This window comes from Gopherus evgoodei, chromosome 2, assembly GCF_007399415.2.
Source record: "Gopherus evgoodei ecotype Sinaloan lineage chromosome 2, rGopEvg1_v1.p, whole genome shotgun sequence".
NCBI lineage: Eukaryota > Metazoa > Chordata > Testudines > Testudinidae > Gopherus > Gopherus evgoodei.
The window spans coordinates 33,641,019-33,664,519 of record NC_044323.1 but is presented as its reverse complement, the minus strand read 5'-3'; the positions used below and the strand labels follow the sequence as shown (position 1 = coordinate 33,664,519).

The 23,501-nt window shown below is 40.7% G+C and overlaps 1 protein-coding gene across 3 annotated transcripts in view; it reads left to right on the top strand.

The window, feature by feature from the left end:
- The window catches only part of GAD2 (glutamate decarboxylase 2), a 66,876-nt gene that overhangs the window by 12,392 nt on the left and 30,983 nt on the right, over nt 1-23,501 (top strand). For 2 of the 3 annotated variants that reach the window (XM_030550329.1, XM_030550330.1), the window contains 3 exons: nt 320-432; nt 7,656-7,771; nt 20,025-20,104. In XM_030550329.1, coding sequence (XP_030406189.1) covers nt 320-432; nt 7,656-7,771; nt 20,025-20,104 — 309 coding nt within the window. Of the gene's footprint in view, nt 1-319; nt 433-7,655; nt 7,772-20,024; nt 20,105-23,501 lie in introns of those variants that run through there. The other variant, XM_030550331.1, reaches the window with a different exon arrangement.

Below are 23,501 nucleotides of genomic sequence, written 5' to 3'. Positions count from 1 at the left end.
ATCAATCGCTCTTGAATACATTGTAATAATGTGAGCCCCTGTCCTGCAGGAAGCTGAGCAAGCTCCACTCCTGCTAAAGTCAGTGGGAACGGAGTCCTCGGCACCTCACAGGAGTAGAGTTGAAAACATTTAAACTTCAAGGCAGAAAGAAAGTAATCAAATATACTGCAAAATATAGTTCTCTGCACTGTACACTATACCATATCTATACATAATATTGATTCAGGGTTTGACAATGGAAACAATTGTGTAGATATTTTAAGTAGTAAATTAATGTTTTAAATAAAAAAAATAAAATATGGCCATTACTACATTTCAGGTTCACCTATGAAATTGCTCCCGTGTTTGTACTTTTGGAATATGTCACGCTAAGGAAAATGAGAGAAATGATTGGCTGGCCAGGGGGCTGTGGCGATGGGATATTTTCACCTGGTATATGATATTTCAAGCTTTCTTTGTGTTTCAGACAATACTATGACAGACCTCATAACTAATCTAGCTAAAGAGTCAATACAATGAAATCCACAGTTTCAAGAGGTCACTCACTAATACCAACTGCTGTCTTCTGTTGGATAAAAGTGCTGCATATTTATGAAATTCAGGGATGTGATTATTAGGGATTTTAATGTCTGTCACTGTTGAATACTCCCTTCAAGCGAATTGTGCTGCATTATGAACAGCAATAGTAGTGCATGGAAAACATAATCAGAAGAGACATTTGCCCTGCAGTTCTGCTATGGTTCTACTTTCTTATGGATTACATAAAACAAAAGACTATAGTGTTAATAATGAGACACAGAAACACTCCGATGCCCTCCATCATTACAGTAGAAATTTAAGTGAGCAGGAAAATGTATCATCCCTATCAGTAAATACAAAGCCTGGCCAAGATCCTGCAAAACCTTATGTATGTGAATCATTTTACACGGGTGAGTTGTCCTATTGAGTTCCATGGGACTTCTCATGTGAGTAGTTATTCAAGTGTGCAAGTGCTTGCAGGATCAGAGCCCTAGCTTCTTCAAGGCAAATCAATAAGTCAAGAAATGAGTATGATTAACTATAGAGGAATCGCTGTCAGTGCCAAGCACTATTTCCATGAGACATCTGATTTTTTAGCATGCCATTTAATCTTTTGCATTACACTCTTCTTCACTTCCCATTTTACTCTGAAACTTTCTTAGTTAAAATTACTTATGTATTTATCTCTCAAAGCCACAGAAACTATCCAGAAAAGGGACAAAGACTTAGCACTGTATGGATTACCTTTGTCAATTTCACAGCAACAGAATGACCTCTGCAGGAGGAATCTGTTCTGGAAAGAAAGGTTCAGTGGTCTCACAGGGAGAAAAAAGGATGTTTTGACTATCACCTGATGAGTAGACTGCACAGCTAATCATCACAGGTACTTCTGAGCCCCCCACATACACTGAGTGTGAAGTTTATTCCTGTGCAAAGGACCAGTGCAAAGTCCACATCACATGCCACTCAAGGGGGCTTAAGCAGGCTCATGGGCCTTGTTCTGGCCCTTTGCACAGAGGTGAATTTTAAACATAGTGAGAGCAGGAAATTTATATTACTTATTATTAATAAGTATTTAAATAGCACTATATGAACCTGACCTCATTCCTACTGAAGCAGGGGGAGTTTTGTTCCATAATGCACAGGAACCTGCTGCTGTTCATGAGTGCTCACAGCCAAAGCACTTCACATACTGAATGTGAAAACCAGAAAGGGGTTAAGTAGGCAAACTGCAGTGCGATCAACAATCATGTACAGATCCTTCATTACACTAGCATCACTTTCCTTCTCCTGACATAAGGAGGGAGGACTGGATTGTGCCTTGCTGAAAGTCGATATTATACATGGCTCGATAGCTATTTGTAGACCATGGGTCAAATTCAGCCTGGAATACGTTGGTTCAATTCCCATGGAAGTCTCTGGACCAAATCAACTGTAGTGTAAATTATATGTTGGATGTTAAGGTGGTCAGAGAATGAGTGTAAGGGCTTGTCTACATCAGAAAGTTGCAGCGCTGGTGAGGGGGTTACAGCGCTGCAACTTTGAAGGTGTACACATCTGCAGGGCATCACCAGCGCTGCAACTCCCTGTTTGCAGCGCTGGCCGTACTCCCGTTTTGTCTCGGGTGTAGAGGATCCAGCGCTGGTGATCCAGCGCTGGTAATCCAATGTAGACACTTACCAGCGCTTTTCTTGACCTCCGTGGAAGGAGGAAGCCTCTGGTAATCAAGCTGGTCTCACTTTCCCGGTTTGATCTCTCGTTCCCGGAACCCCGAGCAAGCAGGTCTCCTTCCCTGCGGTTTGCAGGGTGGCTCCGGGAACGCGAGAGCAAACCGCGGCGAAGCTGGTCTCCTTTCCCGGTTTGCTCTCTCGTTCCCCGAACCGCCGAGCAAGCGGTTCTCCTTCCCTGCGGTTTGCAGGGTGGCTCCGGGAACGCGAGAGCAAACCGCGGCGAAGCTGGTTTCCTTTCCCGGTTTGCTCTCGCGTTCCCGGAACCCCCCTTGAAGCCGCCCAACAGCGCTGCAGTGTGGCCACATCTAACACCACTTGCAGCGCTGGTTGCTGTAAGTGTGGCCACTCTGCAGCACTGGCCCTATACAGCTGTACTAATACAGCTGTAACAACCAGCGCTGCCAAATTTTAGATGTAGACATGGCCTAAGTGTTAAAGTTGTGTAGCTTGCACTGATTTGACATTCAGTGGGTTGGCAAGCAAGTGTAACATTCAGCAATGGCAACTGAGGTGGATTAGCAATCAACAAGAGGGTATTATTGTTCTTATTCATTGTTTGCATCATGGTAGTGCCTGGAGGCTCCAATCAAGCTCGTAGCCTTGTTGTATGAGGCACCGTGCAAACACACAGTGAGAGAAAAGTCCCTGTCCCAAAGATCTAACAAACTAAATAGCAAAGACAGACAAAGAATGAGAGGGGAAACAGAGGCACGGAGCGATGAAGTGACTTGCCCAAAGTCATATAGCAGGTCTATAGCAAAGTTGAGAACAGAAGGCCATTAGACAATGCTGCTTCCTCTAAGACAAGCAAAGATAAGATGAAGCAAAGGGAATCTACAGCCAGGTACCACTTAAACCCCTCACGTCTATTTTCTGACCAACTTTATACTCAATGTGCAACTTACACCATTGTTTATATCACATCTGAATTTGTCTCTCTGCCTCTAAAAGCTTCCTCTAGATTAGAGGATTTCACCATGTCATGGTGCCATACTAGTTAACAGTATGTCCTACTAACTAGTTGTATTCTGCTACTCTAGGTTTTGTTGTGGGGTGCTCATTATTTCTGCTTTGCATACAATCCCTTCTTATACACCTGAGACATACTGCATAGTTGTGTTTGTCTTTTAGCTAATTGCTCTCTGCACAGCACTACTAATCAGGAGGTGTCACTCAGAAAAATGCTGCCTCTTAGGCAGTTATTGAGGCTGCATGTACCGTGTTTGCATTCACAATTAGAGCTGGTGTGATGATGCAGTTCTGGCGGGACCCAACTGAGAGTGCCAATTCAGGACCAATTGCTTAAACAGGGCAGTTACAGCCCAAGGCTGGGGTTTTTCCACCTCTAAGGCAAACCAAACCAGCCAGCCAAAGAGGACTTAGATTTCACCCCATTGGCTAACCACAAGTCACACAAGCAATTTCCTTAGACACTCCAGTCTCCCAGTATCACCACCAGTCCCACTCGTTCTGGAGATGAATGGTTATGAAAACCAATACCCCAATAAGAGAAAATGGTTCTCCCGATCCCAAAGAATCAAGCCCCAGACCCAGGTCAATATACTCATCAGATCTTACCCACAAATCATGCTGCTGCCAATCCTTTAGAATCTAAAATCTAAAGGTTTATTCATAAAGGGAAAAAGGTAGAGATGAGAGTTAGAATTGGTTAAATGGAATCAATTTCATACAGTAATGGCAAAGTTCTTAGTTCAGGCTTGTAGCAGTGACGGAGTAAACTGCAGGTTCAAATCAAGTCTCTGGAGAATATCCCCCGCCGGGATGGGTTATCAGTCCTTTGTGCAGAGCTTCAGTTTGTAGCAAAGTCCCTCCAGAGGTAAGAAGCAGGATTGAAGACAAGATGGAGATGAGGCATTAGCCTTATATAGGCTCTTCCAGGTGTAAGAACACTTCTTTGTTCTTACTGTGGAAAATTACAGCAAAATGGAGTCTGCAGTCACATGGGCAAATTCCTGCACACCCTGCTGAGTTACAAGGCATATCTGCCTCCTCTCAATGGGTCAGTTGTGTAGCTGATGGTCCTTAATGGGCCATCAAGCAGGCTAGGTAGAGCTAACACCAACTCATCTGGGATTTTTCCCAGAAACACAGCACAAATTTGAAATACAGATAGTGTACAGCCAATAATCATAACTTCAACTACAAAATGATACAGACAGCATAATCATAACCAGCAACCCATAACTTGGTCTTAGACACCTTATATGACCCCCTTTACATAAGATTTGGTGCCACTATAGGACCTTGGTTGCAAACCATGTTCTATATGGTCCCAGTTTATATCAATAACATCACAGCTGGCCAGGAATTTTTTGATAAAATATTTTAGCATTAGTCAACATTGAGTAGTCAAAACCAAAACTGTGGGAAAGGATCAGTATTGATGAATTTCCTGTTTTGAGAAATAATTGGAAAAAAGTTTTGTAATTGTCAAAACAGGCCATTTCAACATTTTCAAAACAAAAAGTTTCATTTTTCAGTGCGAAACAATGTTTTCTTTTAAAACTTTAGTTAATTTACATTAAAAAAATTAAAATGTAAAAGGTCAAAGCTGAAAAGAAAAATTTCAGTTGACACAATCTAATTTTTTTTCAGATGATCTGATCTCAAAATGTTTTAAGATTTCACCTTTCTTTTTCTTTTTTTCCTCATTCTGGATGGAAAATTTTTTGAAATCTCGGAAATTCTTGTGGAGTGGGAAAACCATTTCCCACCAAGCTTTTAATCACAACTAATAAAACAACTTTATAGAGTCTAAAGACTTTAATTGTTCAAACTACATGATGGAGCAGCCCTGTTGGAGTGCAAAGAAACCTAGTACAGAAAAGAGGATTAATAGCAACACTGCTTGAACAGTACAAGCCAATGGACAGGGCAGTACTGATGTGAATGGTAATTAGGCATATCCTTATTGCTAGATGAAAAGAGTAGCACATTTAGGTAGGGGGCCTGTTTCAGTTATGAAGTCTGGTAGGTGGTTATATGAGGTGGAGTGACCCACAAAACATACACCCAATGAGAGAAAACCTGGCCCTATTGAAGTCAGTGGAAGTGTTGTCATTGATTTTAGAGGGACCAGGATTTCACCAAATGGGTCAAATTCTGGAAATATGCCATTTAGCCAGAGAAATGAGGCAGCACCCCTATGTATAGCTCTCCTATGTTCAGAATAGGAATCTTCTTTCCCTGTGCAGAAGAGAAGCTAGCTTCAGGGGAAATGGAGGAGTTGTGTGTAGGGGCTCCACAATCACTGGTTTTATGGAGTACACATATACACACTGGTCATCTGGAATGGAGTCCTGTATCATTCGTATATGATTTCTGATCAGAGCAGATTACTTGTTTATACCGTAATTCATGCTTCTTAAGAAGCAGTAGCTACTGTGCCAGATCTGCTTATTTCGGCAATAGTCAAAACCATCTTTGTCTTTTTCTCTATGTAAGGGTACTGTACCATTCTCTTTTAGTTCTAATCCCTGCCTCTCCAAAGGAAAGAATAGTTTTGATATAAAGCTCTCACTGCAGTGAAGAAGAGTCTCTAACTCTATCTATTCTCTGCAATTGACCGTATACAGACCTGATTTTGACCTGTACTTTTGCAGGTGTCTTTGGCACCCACAATTAATTATGGGCATAAAAATGTGTCTGTAAAAATCAGAGCCTAGGTTGAGGCCCATTAATAAATGTAATTCTAAATGGCTATACAATAAATGGAGTGATAGAAAAAGTCCATTGATGTAGGAACTCCTACGTTCTAAACTTGGTGTTGACACTAATTCCATTTGTTGCCTTAGACAAGTCATTTAGACCAAATTTCTAAAACTCAGATGCCTTAATTTAGGCATTTAGGCATCTAATTCTACAGTTAGGCAACTGAATACTTTAGGGATGTAAACTTGGCCTTAACCTCCCTTCTTCAATTTCTTTATTTGTAACAATAAGCATTAAAATATCTACATACCTCACAAGGGGTTGTGAAGAATAAATCACTTACAAGCCTGCTTCTGCTCCCACACCAGTTTTACACTGGTGTAACTCCATTGACTTCAGTGGAGCTAATCTTAATTTACATCAGTGCAAGTGAGATCAGAATGAAATTCGTTGCTTATAAAGACTGAAGATTAGTCTTAATTTAAAGAAAAACCCTGAACTAGAGTACCAGTTAGAAAGGGAGATAGATACAAGCACAATTCTTGGCATATAGTGGAATAGTATACATAACTCCATGTTCACTGTAACAAAAAGAAAAAGCCAAAACAATGCAAAATTTACCAGACCAGAGCCTCAGCTGGTGTAATGTGATGTAACTCCATTGACTTCAATGGAATAACTCTGATTTACACTTGCTTACAATCTGGCCCACCATTTTTAAACCTAACACATAGCAATTGAGCAGATACAGAACTATTGTAAAACCTGCACCTGGGGTGCATTATATCCCATAGTAACAATGGGTTGCTAGGCTATATCCAGATCTTACTGATCTTATCGATTGCTGAACCTCAGGTCTATTTTACCGAGCTTTTAAAAAGGAAAGAAACTGCAGAGCACCCTTTTACTGTGTTTTTTGTGTCTAAATTATTTAATTTAAGCATTAGCAGCTGAATTATCTAGATCAAGACATAGTACAGCTCTAGACTAGGTGAATCAATCTGACACTTGAAACTGATATTTTTAATCAATGTATGAAAGTGATTTTGATACACTATTGTTAGAGAAATTTAATCCCTCTACATCTCCCAACCCCACTGTGGGGGAAAAAAATCCTTTCAGAGGGCAGGGTTGATAATAGATTTTAAAATAAAAGGAACAATCGTTGGACTGATGTCCTTTTTTTTTTTTTTTTTCTGGTTTCCCTAATGCTTCAGCCTGGTGGTATATCCAGGACACCAGATTTGGGACAGATGCTGGAGTCTTTGAGGGCAGACAGTATGTCACTCATGTGCCACATGGCAATTTTCTCTGTGGTGGTTTACATGTTGAAAGAGGCCCTTTGCTTTCTCATACATGGGGTCAGAGCATCACATAAGAATACAAATTAGCAGTGTTGCGACTGTTCTGAGGAAAGAGAAGGATATGTTTGGGGAATGTGGGGAAGTGGCATCCAGGAATGGGGAGAGGGCAGAAACCCCATGAACCCCATTCTGGCCACCTTAACTTTTCACATGCGTCCTTGCCTTGGGGCATGGGAGGAGTGTTAATAGAACCATTTGGTCTATCCTCTCCTGCCCCTCCAGCCCCAATTAGAGGAACAATGAGCAAGAACCATTCACGTATCCTTGCCTATGAACTTGAGTTGGAAAAACTGTAACAGGAGTGTAGTTTGTACTAAAATGATGTTAATAATGCATAGAAAAAATAACAGTGTATTACTGTGGACTCCAGGTGGTGCCATATCTAACATGTATGCTATGTTGATTGCACGTTTCAAGATGTTCCCAGAAGTCAAAGAGAAAGGAATGGCAGCTATTCCCAGGCTGCTTGCCTTCACCTCAGAGCATGTATGTGTTTCTATTTTATCCAGTTTATTAAACTTGCTTTTGTTAATTACACCAGGACAGAAAGAATTACCTGAGCAAGGGATTTGTAGCTACCTGGCTTCATTTCTGTTATATTCTCACTGGGAATAAAAGAGGGTGTTTCTTGTTACATGAAGGGATATACTGGATGCTTGATGCTGAAATGCATGATATTCTAAAGCAAGGTCTATAAATCACTGTGTCTTTCTGGCTTTCGTTTATATCTGTGTAAATCTTAGTGTGAAATCCAGTGTGAGAGAGCTCAGAATCAGGCTCTATAACACTCTGGCAGTGATTTCTCTGTTTGTACCGCTATAATGGAAATAGCAAATCTCTGTAAATCCAAACATCAGTATCTGACACTGTTCCTACTGTAATTTAATAACAATGTGATAACATACATGACGACAGTAATATTTTAATACTATACAAGCAGTAGAATAAATATCAGATCTATGTTTGCTGCTGAATATGGGGGTTAGGTTGACTTTATCATTGATTTATCACCATGAACCAAACCCTGAGTCCAGCTTCTTTGGCAATAAGAGTTTCATATGCCCTAGACACTTGAATAAACTGGCTGTGCACTGAGCTGACCAGTGCTAGGATGAGGGAAGGTAGCTTCACACATAGGATAGTGTGTGTGCGTGTGTGTGGGGAAACACAGCTGCCCAATGTGTGGGAGATGTAGTGAGTTTCCCACTCTAGTCTCTCCCCATGGTAGAATTTGCTTGGCTTTAGGGCTGTATTACCCTCCCCGTGTAGAGGAAGAGGGTGGAAAGAGAAAACAGGGCCGGGCTTCATGCTCTCCCTCTAAATTTCCCTCCAGCTGACTGCTTTCTGCCAAGGAGGAACCTTTGCCTGCTAGAGCATCAGCAGAGGCATTGCACATGCTCAGTGCCTCCCCAGGCTTCTCCTCAAAGACCTCACTGCCTTATGTGGCAATGTGAACAGTCAAAATTGGGGTGTTCACCGCTGGGAAGATCGAAAGTTAAGTGGCCTCAAAGCTACTATATGGGTGTCTGCAGGGAAGGTCGCTTTCAGGATCTGTGTTCACTCCCGTGTCTGCAGAGACTAGATGGTTCTGCAGGTTCCACACTTCAGAGCAGCTGGGCTAAGAATTTGGCCCCACAGCAATCAGAGAGAAAAATAATCCATAAAATAATAATGACTATCCAAAAAAGCTATGCAGTAACGGATACATAATCAATAGAAGACCAGAAACCCTGCAAATTCTTACAAACAAGGTTGTTTAAAATAATATTTCCCTCTGGTCACTATGTAATCTAACAATATTTCATAGAACTGGAACAGTGCACAATGAATCAAATCTTACTATCATTCTGAAAATAATGAAATGTCTTAACATCATTGAGATTTCATGCTAAGGGGCAGGAATATTTCTACTTAAAGTGACTAAAATGTATTTCAAAGTCAAGTGTGTTGTCAAGGCCACAGTATGTAATATAATCCCTGAGACCTGATAGTTATATTCATTAAATGATCTTAAATTACAGTTGTTGCCCCTTCCACAAAACAGCTGCAAAAACACTGATAACAATGCAGAATCCCAGTTTCCAGAGATCAAACTACCTTGTGAACTATAGTTTCCCAAAAAATATCCAATAGTATGCCCTTTAGAATATTGCTTGATGAAACTGAGTTATTTGTGTCCTCTAACCCTTAGTTCATTACACAAAGCTTGCAGGTTTGGGTGCTTTATTTATTTATTTTAAACTATAATAGAAACTGTTCCAGAAATGTCATCGTCCCAGCAGCATAATCCTATTTAGAATAGAAGTGTTGTTCAGAATCAGAACTGACAGGGGATTTTTGGATGTCAGTTAGCACACCCAACTGGCCTTCTTGTCCATACAATTCAACCTGATGTTAGCTTCTCTCTGATTCAGCAACATGCCATTACCAAGCAGTGTTACTACAAGGCGAGCATTCCATACACTTTGCATTATCAGCCCTCTCTTTGTGTTTATGATGGAACAGTGAACCCAGGTGTAAAATTGCTGTATATCTTTAGGTGAATAAAGATGGTGTGTCAGGGAAAAAGTAAAAATCCAACAGGAGCAAATCCAAGACAATAATATCAGCACAAGCAGTCAGAGTCCGTTCTCATTTTCAGCTATGTAAATTTGGAATCCCTCCATTGTTACATTCTTGGAGTTACTCCACGTTTATACTGAAATCACAGTCTGGCCCCTTGAGCCAATGAATGCCAGTGTATGCTTCAGTTAGAAGAGCCTTTGTATTCCGTAAATATTATAACGTACCTCTGACTCTGCATCACTTCTATTCCCATCATTTAGGACACTGCTATAGCTAACCTTCAACTCTGTGGGTCAAATTCAGCCCTGGTATAGCTCTATTAAGATGCACTTACTTACACCAGGGCTAAATGTAATGTTATATATTTACTGGCCCAGCTTTCTAGAGCCAGATGCTGATCTCATTTGCACTAGATGTAGAGTAACTCCCTTCAAGTCAGTGATGCTGGTTTGAGTCTGGTGTAAGAGAGAACAGACTTCGTAAAAGGATCCTTCATAGGTAAAAATCATGGCTGTTACCCATTATATTCCATTTCTATATAACTTCGAAAACCCAATGAAAGTCCAAGACTTGGAGCCACTTCCTTGGTCCCATTATGTCTGCTTTGAGCTGTTCTGGCAGTGAAGAGCAGACTGAACACTGCTTTACGTTAGCTAAGGTGTTTTCTTACGTAGTACAGGGAGCTTTGCATAGGCTAAGGGAAGGGGGGATGCCCAGAACACCTTTGTGCTGCATCAATTCCCACATGCCAGAACAATCCCCTGGGGTCCTTGCCATTTGGCACAACTTAGAGTAGCCCTATGGTTTCTAGAAATTGCTCCTTGGGACTGGACTGTCACCTCAGGATCAGGTTCTTCCCACTCCCCCAGTCTGCTCTAAGCTGAACTGGACATCAAACGCCTGGTCCTGTAGCTCTGGTCCCAGGTGTATATTTGATGCACACTCCAAAGCAAATTGTTACTGTTCTTATTTTGCACATAGGTCCGTATAGCCTCGCAGTTGCACCTTATACTGTAACTTTGGGCCAAATTCATTTTTCAGTTACACATGTTTAAATGCAAAACTTTTGATCTGAAAATCACTGGGCTCCAAATACAAAAATTAAAAGTTACAGCGAAAAAAACCAAGTTAATGGTATTTCCCATTATTCAACCAAATAGTAGAAGGATAAAGAAATCAGATGCTAAAGATAAACACCTATGGACTGTCCTAAGCTCATTCATATTGGCTTCACACCACGTTTGTTCCATTGATTTCAATGGAATTACACTAATATAAAGTGAGATCAATCCCAGGCTCTCAGCCATTACAATGATTTAGGAGTATGTAAGTAAATGTCCTTCTTTGTTCCACGTAATGCAAAATCAGTTTTAAGAAGGGTATGAAATCCAGCTAGATTATTTGCTAAATCAGGTCATGGAGCAATACATGGCATAGGATCTCAGCCTGCATTTCTTACAAACCTCAAAACCTTAGGGATCCTCAAGGACTGCACATTTGGGCCCTAAAAGACTTTCACTTACTCCATGGACATGAGATATAATTAAGGGCTATAGGGTCTCCTCCTAGGGTTACAGGGATAAAAAGCAGCCATGTCAGGGCATGGGTGACAGAAGGAGATTGCTGCCTCCATGTCATCTCCTCTCCTCCAAGCCTGCAAGAGTTTGGAGGGTAAGACAGTGATAAGTGTCAGCTTACTTGCTGCCCCATTCCACTCTGCTTACAAAGGACTCAAGGAAAAGTGACAGCTTGAGTAATGACAGGCAACATGGCTCAGGGGCCTAAAGGGAGCCAACGGGAGGCTGGGAGCCAATGTGCAGGCACAGTGCCTCCAGAATATCCCTGGCTTCTGCGCATCCTTCAGATCCATGTGGATCTGCTGATTTTAGTGGGTCACTCTCCTTCCCTTCCTCTGCCACCCACCAGCACTTTTGCGTGGGGGCAGAGCTCACCTCATGCTCCAAATAGTCAAATTTGTAGGTTTCTAGGAGTCATGGAATTTCCTGTCACATACTTGGGAGCAGCCCATGTGGTTTTACCCCTAATTACATCCATTAATTGTAAGGAGGGCCAAAGATCGCAATGTAATGAAAACCCTAGGGATGGAGCTGTTCAAAACATTTTACACTAAATGCTTTTTTTTTTTTCCTGAAAAATGATGCCTTGTCAAAGCTGAAACACTTGGCAGCGTTCTAGCAATTTTGACAAAGCTTTTGCCAGAAAGTTTCTGAGGTGCAAAATGGTCACTTCCAGAGAGGGAGGAATCAACCTTTTTGATCCAAAAATGGACATTTTGATACAATTTTGTTTCACAAAAACATTCTAAAAGTTTTGGTTTCATTCCAGTGTAATGAAAACAAATTTCCAAATCTCAAATATTGTCATGAAATGGAATTGTTGTTCTTAACCCAGCTATGCTCTGCCCCACAGATAAGGCCCCCAGAGGTAACACGTACATGATGGTGTTTTTAGGGAGAGATTTGAGGATACTGGAGATTAGGGTTTTCATTTGGTGCCCTACAGTATGAAGTTATTCCTAACAGGGATAGTTTCTCCACTAAATCTGTGGCAGAGTAGTTACTCCTCTAATCATGCAGAGGAAGTGGGCAGAGGTTCTATTTTCCACCATCTAAAGAAAAGTAGTTTTGTTCCCAACATAGAAATTGAGATCAATTTTAACTTTCTGATTGGCATTTCTTTTTTGATTACCTCATATACAAGGATTCGAAAAGTTGGTGGGCTTGATTGAGGAACAACTCCATTTAAATCAATGGATTTATATCGTATACCAGCACAGAGTCCAGCTGAAATAAACAGGGCTCCATATGGACATAGGAGTCCACTCATACTCAGATCAGATTGCAGAATTGGGGCCTTCCTGCCAACAGCTCCAGCTTTGATTGCTTGGTTTCATTTTAAGACCTGCACAATTTTTCACTTGGGGCATTCCACAAGTAAACCAAAGCCTTGGACTTTGTTGCATATGGAAGGCTGTGTGCAAATAAATTGTTTGAAATGTAAAGGGTAGAAACATTTGCATGTCAGGCAGAGACACAGAATTATAATAACTTATTCTCCCCTAACATTAACAAAATACCTGCTAACTTTCTAGCAGCAGCAAATATAACACCACACAAAGACACGTATCTGACTTCAGTGCGTTTAGAACATTTACGTGACTATACCCAGCATGAACATATACCAGGAGGATTTCATTTTGATAGATAATTGCAATAAATGCTATGGGTTGCTATTACACATTTACAGTGAGTCATTCTGGTGCAAAGAGCCCCCATAAGGCCCTCCACACCATTTAAACCCTGGGTGGAACTGCAGAGGGAAGCGTCTTCATACCCTTTGTGCCATGTAGGGTGTCTCCAGCAAATAGGCTAAGGTGGAGAAATTGTAGGGGCTGAGGCCCCACACTTACACCAGAGCCACGTCCCAGAGTCTCTATGTAGAGATCACAGATGGACAATGACACTCTTCTATCTGATAGGCTGTCCAGCCTGCCCAGAGTCTGGGAGTTAATTCCCCACCCAGTTAATTCCTTTCACAAAGCTTATTTATGAATTTCCCCCTAACTAGAATAGACATGAGCACTGGGAATCACAACATTATAAGTTTTTTTTCCTTCAGTTTTGAACATCCCTAATTAGGAGATAATGATTTATTAAGCCATAAAATATACCAGAAGATTGAATGTCATAATCATCTATATATTAAAGCAGGGATCATGTAAGATAAGAATAGGTCACCATATATTTCAGTGTCACCAAAATTGTTAATGAACCTTTAAATCTAATTAGCAGAATGATTTCAATTCTTCATTTTTTGGAAATGCCTGTTTCTCTCATTAACGGCCTTGTAATAAATTTGTATTGTGCTTCCCATACTACAAAGTTCAATATTAAAAAAAAAAGGGGGCACAAAAGATGATGGAGACAAGCAAAGTTATTCCAAACAGCCTAAGAAATGTTAGAAAGAGGAAAGAATCTCCTCGCTGAACAGGCCCATTTTATGTTGGGTAATAATCTACCATAATAACTTAGCATTAATAGTACTCTACCCTTCCTGCTTTTCACCATTATATTTAAAACCCTTCCCTTTCAAGAAACAAATCTAGGTTTCTCTTGAACCCTTCTTCACTCAGCTTTAATCCCTTGCTGGCATAAAACATAAGTATCTCATACATCTGGAATCCCTGGTGAAACTATCTCAAAGTCGGTCACCTGTGAGAAATAACTTCAGCTTCTTCAGTTTTTCCTTGTAACCTCAATTCTTCAGGCCTGGGGTTATCTTTATTGCCCTCCATAACATTTTCTGAAAGACAGGGCTTTTCTTCCTGTTAATGGGGTGTCACTCCAAAGTGAGCAGTGTGCTTTGTCAGCCCATTACCGGATACAGCACACTCCCTCACCTCATGGCCAGCCAGCTCCACTGCCCAGGGGTATAGGGAGGGTGGAAGCATGGTTGTGCCTACTTCCACTCTCTCTTCACCACCTTCCTAATGCATATTTTTTCGGAGGGGTGTATCAGGCATTCAGCCCCTGGTCTCCCCAGCCCATGACAGAACCCAAAATCTGGATAGCTTCTCCATTGCCACATGGATAGGGTTGGGCCTCACTCCCTCTTCCCTTCATGGTCACAGAGAACCCAGCAACACTCTAACTCAATGCTAACATAATGAGATTTAATTTCTCACCAACCGGGCTTTGCCCCTGCCAACTAAATATGTTTAACCTTTTGGTTATCTTGTTCACCCCTCTGTCAAAGCAGGACTGTTCCCCCAACCCAATCTGTCCACTATATTCTTGAGTGCTTTGAGCAGTTTAGTTTTAATTTACCCAAGTGACCAAGCTTCCATCCCTTCCCTGGGGAGATTAGTCTGTAGATCAGTAGTCTTCATTGTTAGGAAAGTTTTCCTAATACTCTGACTAGCTTTCTCTTTGCTCAGTTTCATCCCAGCACTTATAATTAGAGGATCCAAAACAGTTCCTTCAAACACTAGCAGACCAACAAGAATGAAACAGTAATTGTGCGCTTATATTTGTATATACAAACTGAGCAACTGCAAATACAAATGAGGATTTGGAAGTTTAATTGCAATTGCATTTTTGTGTATAAGCCTCTAGCCTGATTCCCCCCCACACACACACTGTTTATCCTTAATGCACATTTGTTCTTTATATCTGAAGTCCCTTCAATTTGTAAGCAACTTTCAGACAAGTGAGATGCCCAGAGCTGCATGCACTTTTCTAGGTTCAGTTTCACCAGGGCTGTAGGCCTACCAATGCTTTGAAAAAGGGTCAGCTAGGCTTGGCTATATACCAGCGGTTGATTTTGAGCATATGGGCTTAATTTTCTTCCTAGTGGTAATCCACACAAGTCAATGTTCCCTCTTTTATGGCATTCCGAAAAATTTTATTTTCTACTAGATAGAAGAGTTACGGGAGCAATTCCATTTTACCCAGTGTAGAACAATGAGCCAAAATCATCCTTTCTGTAATGCCATTGACTTTAAAGCCAATGAATATAACCGATATATTATACTACATAACATATAGGTGTCTTTTCATATAATACACATGTAACATATATGTAGGTATATAACTGGATGGATGAAATCAATTATTTTCTTAAATTGGTAATGTAATTGCTGGCTTTAGGAACTGTTAATGAACTACCAGTATTTTGATACCCTTACAGTTCCCCTCTAATCTGTGTAAAGATCAACAGAATCTTCCTGTGCTCAGGATTTTGTGCTAAGGTTCATTGTGTCAATAGCCTCTTAGTGGATTCCCAGCTGCATTATCACAGGGCTCTATGGCGGGAGTGCACATGACTGCATTGCCTCAAGAGAGGTGCTGGGGAGACTGCTTCAGTGAAAACAACCCTTCCCGGTGTTGCTCCTGCCACATGGGCAGAAGGAGGAAACTGCTTCCTCTGGTCAGCCAGGGCATGACCTCCTCTCTGCTTCCAAGGGGCTGCTGCGAACCAGCAATGGGTGCACTTGTGCAATTGCACAAGGGATGGAAAGCAGCTTGTTGATCCACTCTTGTGAAGCTGTGCCTGAAGCACCTACAGTCCAGCCCTAAATCAAAAGTGGATCCATGAATCTGCACGAATAAAGCTCACCCTTTACTGACCTAGCGAAGAACATTCGGGTGTGTTTCTTAACATGCACATTGAGGATTGCATGAAAAAGAGTACAGAATTGTGACAGAGAGGGGTCCAATGCTGAGCAGAACTGTGGTATGTTTACTGGATTGAACATCATTTACCCTCTCACGAAAGAGATGACAGAACTGTGGGAAAGAACACGCATGACTTGCGTAACTCAGTTCAGCTGTGATTTTGACAAGCCAGACCATGGCAGTGTATAGAGTTGCATTACATGCAAACATCTATTCTTAGAACACTTAAGGCCCATCCTGGAAGATGCTGAGTGCCTTTGGGAGGTATTGAGCACCTTCAACTCCCACTGAAGTCAGCATTTACACACTTGGTTCCTGGGCCCCAATTCAGCCAACTTGTAAGCACATGCTTAAATCCATCCCTATTCATCAGACCACTTAAGCATGTGCTAAACTTCAAGCATGTACTTCAGTCCCATTAAAGTCAATAGGAGTTATACAGATGCTTAACTTTAAGAACATACTTAAGTTGTCTGCTGAATAGGGATGGTTTGCTGAACTGGGGACCTAGAGCACAGATTACAGGGCTGGAAAACTTAATACGTGATTTTGGCATAGCTGACCAGTGTGCAGTCGTGGTATATTGCAGTCACATACCACAGGGGAAATTTCATCCAAGATAACCAAGATATATTATTACATCATTAGGAATATAGGCCTGCCATGAGCTATATAGATCCTAGGTGTACTGGCAACCCAGGAATTAATGCAGGAACTGCCAGCTAGTTCTTTTTGGCAGCCTCACTGCAGCTCAGAGAATAAAAGAGCTGAGAAGCAGAGGAGTGGGGCAGCTGCCAGAGGAGCCGGGCAGCTGCCAGAGGAGCCAGCAGTCCAGGGAAAGGAGATTCTGCCAGCAAGCTGATGAGACGCTGCCCCAGAGTGACAACAACCCAAAGAAGGGATGACCTGAGCCACAGGCTGCAGAAGCCTACAGAACCGAAGAAGGTAGGAAGGAACTCAGGGTACAGCAGGATAAGAACTGATCCTGCCTGCCTGGGTTAAGGGCCCTGAGCTGGAACCAAGTGGACTGGATGGGCCTGAGTTCCCCTACCTACCTCTTAACAGAGATGTAAGAGCCAAAGGGGGTTCCAGGTTCCTAGAGGACCAGCTAATCCCTGCCAAACATAGGGGGAGTCTGTACATTCCAGTGGGACAGAAATTAACATCCCTGCCCCTAGAATATGACTATAGAGATTGAGGCAAGAAGGGCAGGCTGACTGCCCTGCCCATCTGAGCAGAATCTGTGCAATGCTGAGTCTGACCAAAGAGTGGCGCAGATGTGTTGAGGCACCAGGCCACAAGGCATCCTAGAGAACTGCTTTCATACTCCATCTATAACTTCAGTACTTGTTGGTTCAAAAGTGATTTTGTTATGCCTAACTATAATGGTCTGCAGAATTGCATTTTGAGTGCAATTCGTAGTATTATCAGCATCTTTTTCATTAAATCCTTCACAAATATTTGCAATAAACACATCTCTGTTCTTCTTAGAATTGTCTTCAGAAAAGGCAAGCCCTCTTTCTACCCAATTGTATAATCCAATGAGTCAATTCCTTACATTTGACAAAAGAGAGAGAACAAGCTAATTAATAAAACACTGTTGATTCCATGAGTCTTATAAGTGAAGTAAAACAAATTATTTATCCTATAAGAGAAAATCCATGTTGTAATCCTGCCAGTTGTATGACTCTGATAAGACACTACTGATATCATTATTCATGTAACTTTGAGAAAAAAATTAAGGGTTTCAAAAAATCAATTATTTCATAAAATCAGCACTTTTTCATTAGTTTACTAGATCACCTAATGTAACATACACATACATTATTCCATAAATAGCTATGTTAAGAGAATGCTTAGGGTGCACAGGTCAGCCCTAAGATTAAGAAAACAGTTTATTTTTCAAAATGGAAAATATTATGCCCTGAGCACACGTTTTCTTTTTTCTTTTTTTTTAACCCACCTGTTAGTCCCACATACATGCAGAGGGTGACTCCCCAATTTCCACCTCACAAGTTAAGCAAAATAAAAGCCCTGCCACATATATTGTACATATCCAACATGTAATCTTCAAAGATTCATAACTTGGACAAATCAAAACTTCTTTTCTCCAGAAAAGGCATTTCTCCTAAAAGAGAGCAGATTTCAAGTCTCTATTCCCAGCTGTTTGTTACTGAAGATGTTAAAAGTCTCAAGATTTTTTTTTAACTTGCTCTCAGAAAAGGCACAACACTTGTGCTCAAACCTTCTTGTTGCTCAAAATCTTTTTTTACAAAAAATTACCTTTGGTCAGAAACTAACCACAAAAAACTTCAACTGAAATGGTAAAGTTCTGACTGAAAAACAAGACTTTAAAATGGAAACCATTGTGCAACCTTATGTATAGTCACTTCTGCTCCTGCTGTAATTAGAGAAATGACATTAGATAATTTTACATAGTGGCAGAGTTATTTCTTCCCTCACTTATGTTCTAACACCCCACTTATTGCTGCAGCCAGGCACTGCAGTCTTGCGTTCATGGCATTGCTCACTATTACCTCTGGGTTCCTTTCTGCCTCTGTCTCCTCTAAATTAGACCTTAGTTTGTCAAAACACTTGAGCGTGTATGTGTGCTTAAGTGCTTTGAATGGGGCATCATAGTAAACAATTTTCTCATCACCTCCCTGTTTTCCCAATGTATTCTAATCCTCTTGTATGGCACTCTACTGTATACATTACAACTGAGGTCAAACAATTGCTTTGTGCAATACTAGTGATTAATTCTCTTCTGTAGTCTGTCCCTGGACTCACGCAATCCTGTGAGGGCAGGAGGAATGGACTACATGCCCTAGTGTCTTTTCCTTCTCTAGCATCTATGACTTCATGAAAAAGTCTAGTGTATCTTATTTACCTTGGTTCTACGCTTTGCCCTACACTAATGCTGCTGTACACTATACAAATATGTTCCCTCTGCTTGATCAGGCAGGGTTAGGGACTTATGAGTACATGATGTTATATATATGCACATCACTTCCATCAATATTCAAGTGTTAATGTACATCAAGTGGCAAACAGATTCATAACTAATGCTTCTAATCATGAATTCAATGGAGGATTTCCACTAGGAAAGTTGTATTTACTCCTTTTTGAAAAGTTTAGTGATCTGTAGTTAAAACTGTAAGGCTTCAGACAGACTCATTAATCAGTTTTAGGTTAATCAAAACCAGTTTCTCGGATGTACAGTTTGATATAATATCACACTATGATTATAGTAAATGTGATTGAATTCCTTAAATTGTAATCCCAAATTACAAACAAACATTTATTCAGGAGTCAAGTCCTGACTGCTGAGGAAAATTAGATTGAACTATCTTTCCTAACTTATAACTTCCACTTTTATCCTATGCAGTGAGAATAACATTTCTGATTTTGATCTTATACTACTATAACTCAGTTTACTCCAGTGAAGTTACAACTAATTTACACTGGCATGAAATCAGAATGAAGCCCCATATCTTTGCCTATCCTCAGTTATAGGTCTTTCTTTGGGCTTATGATATTATCTGGTCAGTGGTCACGTAACAGAAGCACTTTATTTGGGATGCCACATATTAAATGAACTGACCTTCCATTTAGCCAAGGGACTAAATACAGTAAGTCAAATTCAGTGAGGAATGCACAGAGGCAACTTTCATTGATTTCAGTGCAAGTTGTGAGCTTGCACCCAGGGCAGAATTTGTCTCTGAAATTAGCTACAATATTGTTCTTAATATTTTGAGTAAAATCAGTTTAGAAGTATTAATTTTGCTCCAAATAGTGAGGGAGTACTGATGTGAAATTTCAAGTTACAGAGATGCGGTTCTAAAAAACTACATGAATAAAATGATTGCTCCTATGGGGTTAGTTTTTCAAGGACTTCAAGAGTGCAGGGGGGTTTTTTGCATTGAATTGGATAAAAAAAATAGAAATAATACAAAACAACAAATATGCTTTTTCAGAGTCACTTTTCTGTGAAGAAGGGAGCTGCAGCCTTGGGGATTGGCACAGATAGTGTGATTCTGATTAGATGTGACGAAAGGTAAGTACAGATTCCATATACACCTCCTTACAATGCCACACTAAGAGAGGGGACAAGCAATGGCTGAACACAGAGAGAGCATGTAGGGCCAGATCATCTGCTTGTGTAAATCAGCATAGCTCTAACTTGAGTAGATTTAAACCAATTATACCAACTGAGGAACTGGCAGTAGTATAAGGGGCCTACCATCAATCAAATCAATCATCAATCATGACTAGAGCCAGTCATGTGTCCATCTTGCTCTCGGAAGTAATACCCCAGGGGGGTGGGTTTTAGGGTGACAAGTGGGCAGCGCCTGGCAGGTCAGGGAGTGGGGCCAATGTTTGATTATAGTAGGCCCCTTATACTTCTACTGGCCCTTTGATCACAGCTTCTACAACAACTGATAGCTAGAACTGGTTGAAAACTAGAATTTTCATTCCATGGGAAATATTTTAACATTTGTTTTTCATGGACTGGAAAGACCCTTAAAGTTCTGATTCAAAAATAGTGAAATACCTTGGTTTGTTGAAAATTAAATATTTCTATATCCTCAAATAGAAATATTTCATTTTGGTTTGTCCAACTGAGCTGAAATGTCTTATTTCAACTCAGTTCAGCATGGAACTATATCCAACAGTAACTCATAGGAGTTGTAATTCGGTGGCTCTCATTCCCCCATTTTCATTTATGAGGTAAGTTCCCTGGCTGGACCACATTTCTCATAAAGCACCATGGCAGAAAAGCCATAGGACACAACTGTGGTGTATGATGGGAGCTGTTGTCCTGCCAGGGCACCTAGCCCAAGGAGGAGAATGAGGACATGAGCCTCTCAAACTGCAGCTCCTATGAGACAATACACCACCTCAGGTGGACACAGATTAATATCAAGTGGGCCCAAACACAACATTTTGATTCAGTTCAACAAATCAAATTCCTGATAGACAACTGAAATTCTGACAAAAATCAAAATTTTATCATGGAAATTTCTGTTCTTGTGGAACTTGCATTTTCTAGTTGGAAAGAAAAAACTTTAATGGAAAATTTCTCACCAGTTCTATAGAGAGTCTTTCAATAAAAATTGCCTTTCATTAGGAGATATTGAATATCATTGTTATAATCTGCTGATTAGTTTACTGATCCAGATTAAATGGAAGGCCAGAGTAAATAAAAATGTTCTGCTCCTCTCATCAAAAGAAAACCATTTAAGCAATTTAGAATAGTAATCACTGGCTATTGATTCATAATCTCATCTCCCTAATCTTAAAATTGAGAACTCTTTGCAGAAGAATTAAAGACTGTGTGAACAATGAGCAAAAAACACCTGATGCACCAGCACTTCGTAATGACACGTTTGCTTTTTCTAGACACTATGAAGCAGATTCATGTAACTGGGTTCAGAATCTGGTCCTTCTTGTATGAATTCTGTGCAGATTCAATGTAATTTAATGTAATTGTAATTCAGTGAGAACAATGCTTTAACCTGTTCTTCCTAAAGAAAATGGCAGAGTTACTGCATGTTTCTCATCCATTCCCAGAAGATGCCAAAGGAACATAGCAGGCCACTAGGCCTTCTCCCAAAAGGCAGGAATTATGGGATGGTCCTGTGGCTCTTATGAAGGAAGGGTATGGATTGTATGGGCTGTGGGTCCATCTGAGCTTTTTGGATGCTTATCTAGCCTGAGCCCACCAGACCCCATCCTGAGCAACACCCAGTAGAATTTGCCTGTATTCTTGTTGTATTGGAGCTGGTTTACACTGTTTTTTAATCTACAAGATCATGCAGGCAATCAGCCCACCCAAACAAAGCAAAAATGCATTTTTGCTAATGCTGGGCCCTGGTCTTCCACATGCTCCTACTGCCCATTTATGATTGGTAGTGATAGCATCTGGTTTCCTCCATGTTCTTATATGTAGGTTGGCAATGCCATAGGTTGTTTTGCTGGGCGCCTGCTGTATTTTGCCTCGCTGGGGACTTTTTTGCATGCTCCACTCTATATTTTGGCTATATTGGGGGCTGATTTACTGCCTGTTCCTATGTGAATTTTGACAATGCTTGCAGATTATTTTATTGTGTAGTCATGTGTGTGTTTGGGTCTCCTGGGGGCTAGCTAATCACTAGCTTATATGCATTTTGACAGTACTGAGGTCTCCTTAACTGTGCACCTCAACACATTTTGGCAGTGTATTTTGGCAGTGCTGAAGGCTGGTAAACAGCATGCTATTATACTGTATTTAGAGCAGGAATTCCAAGTCTGGGTTTTAGCTTCTTCTTATTTTATTCCCCTTATAGTCCTAATAGCAATTTTAAGAGGAAGAGGAAAATATTATTTTTGTCTGACACCATAACAAATAAGCAGGGGAATTTTGGCATGGGTAGAACAGCGGCCCTCAAACTGTGGGTCAGGACCCCAAAGTGGGTTGTGATCCCATTTTAATGAGATCACCAGAGATAGCTTAGACTTACTGGGGTCAGGGGCCGAAGCCAAAGCCCGAGGGATTCATCCTTGGGCAGTGGAACTGAGATTACAGGCTTCAGCTTTGTCCTCCTCCCTTGAGGCAGTGGGGCTTTGACTTTGCACCCTGTTTCCCCCCAGGATGGCAGGAATCAGGCAGGCTCAGGCTTCGGTCCCGCCTCCTGGGGTCATGTCATAATTTTTGTTGTCAGAAGGGGTGTCATGGTGCAATGAAGTTTGAGAACCTCTGGGGTAGAATATTCTGTACTGGCTTGGTATTGCAAAACAAAACCAGGGTTGAGTTCAGCTTTTTTCATTTGCAAAGCAAAATATCATGATCTTTTGCCAAAGCAAAGCCCATCTTTACCAAAAACCTCTTTCTGGGTCAAACTCTTGACTTTGTTCTGCATAATTAAGCACTAGAAGTGATCAAAAATACCAAACTTAATTTTTTTGCTGAAAATTAAGACATTTTCCTTTTTTTATTCCCCTGAATTTTTCTGGTGTAAATGAAACCAAACCCCAGCAAATTTTTGGTTTTCTAAAATTATTTTTGGTAAAGCATTCTGGTTTTTGGTTAGAAACCAAAAGTTAATTTTTATTTTTAGACAAAAAAATAGAACAATTTCATTACATTTTTCCATGAAAATATTTATTTTTGACAAACCATTTCTTTCAATGAAATGTTTTTACCACCTCTGTTAAAGACTGAAAAGGTTCTTGAAGTGGGCCTGTTTTTGTAAGTTCCCAGTGATTAATCAAAGTTAATAAAGAACTTACCAAATTTTTTAAAAGGACTAGCATAATGCTGATGATTTTATGGATTCTTTCTCTCCATGGATAGTCCAAATCTCAGCTAAAACAAACAACCCCCCAGATTTTAATATGTAAACATGAATAGTGTTTTCATCATGAGCCTAATGAATTTACAAGACTTTCCAGATTGGCCTGAGGGGCTTATG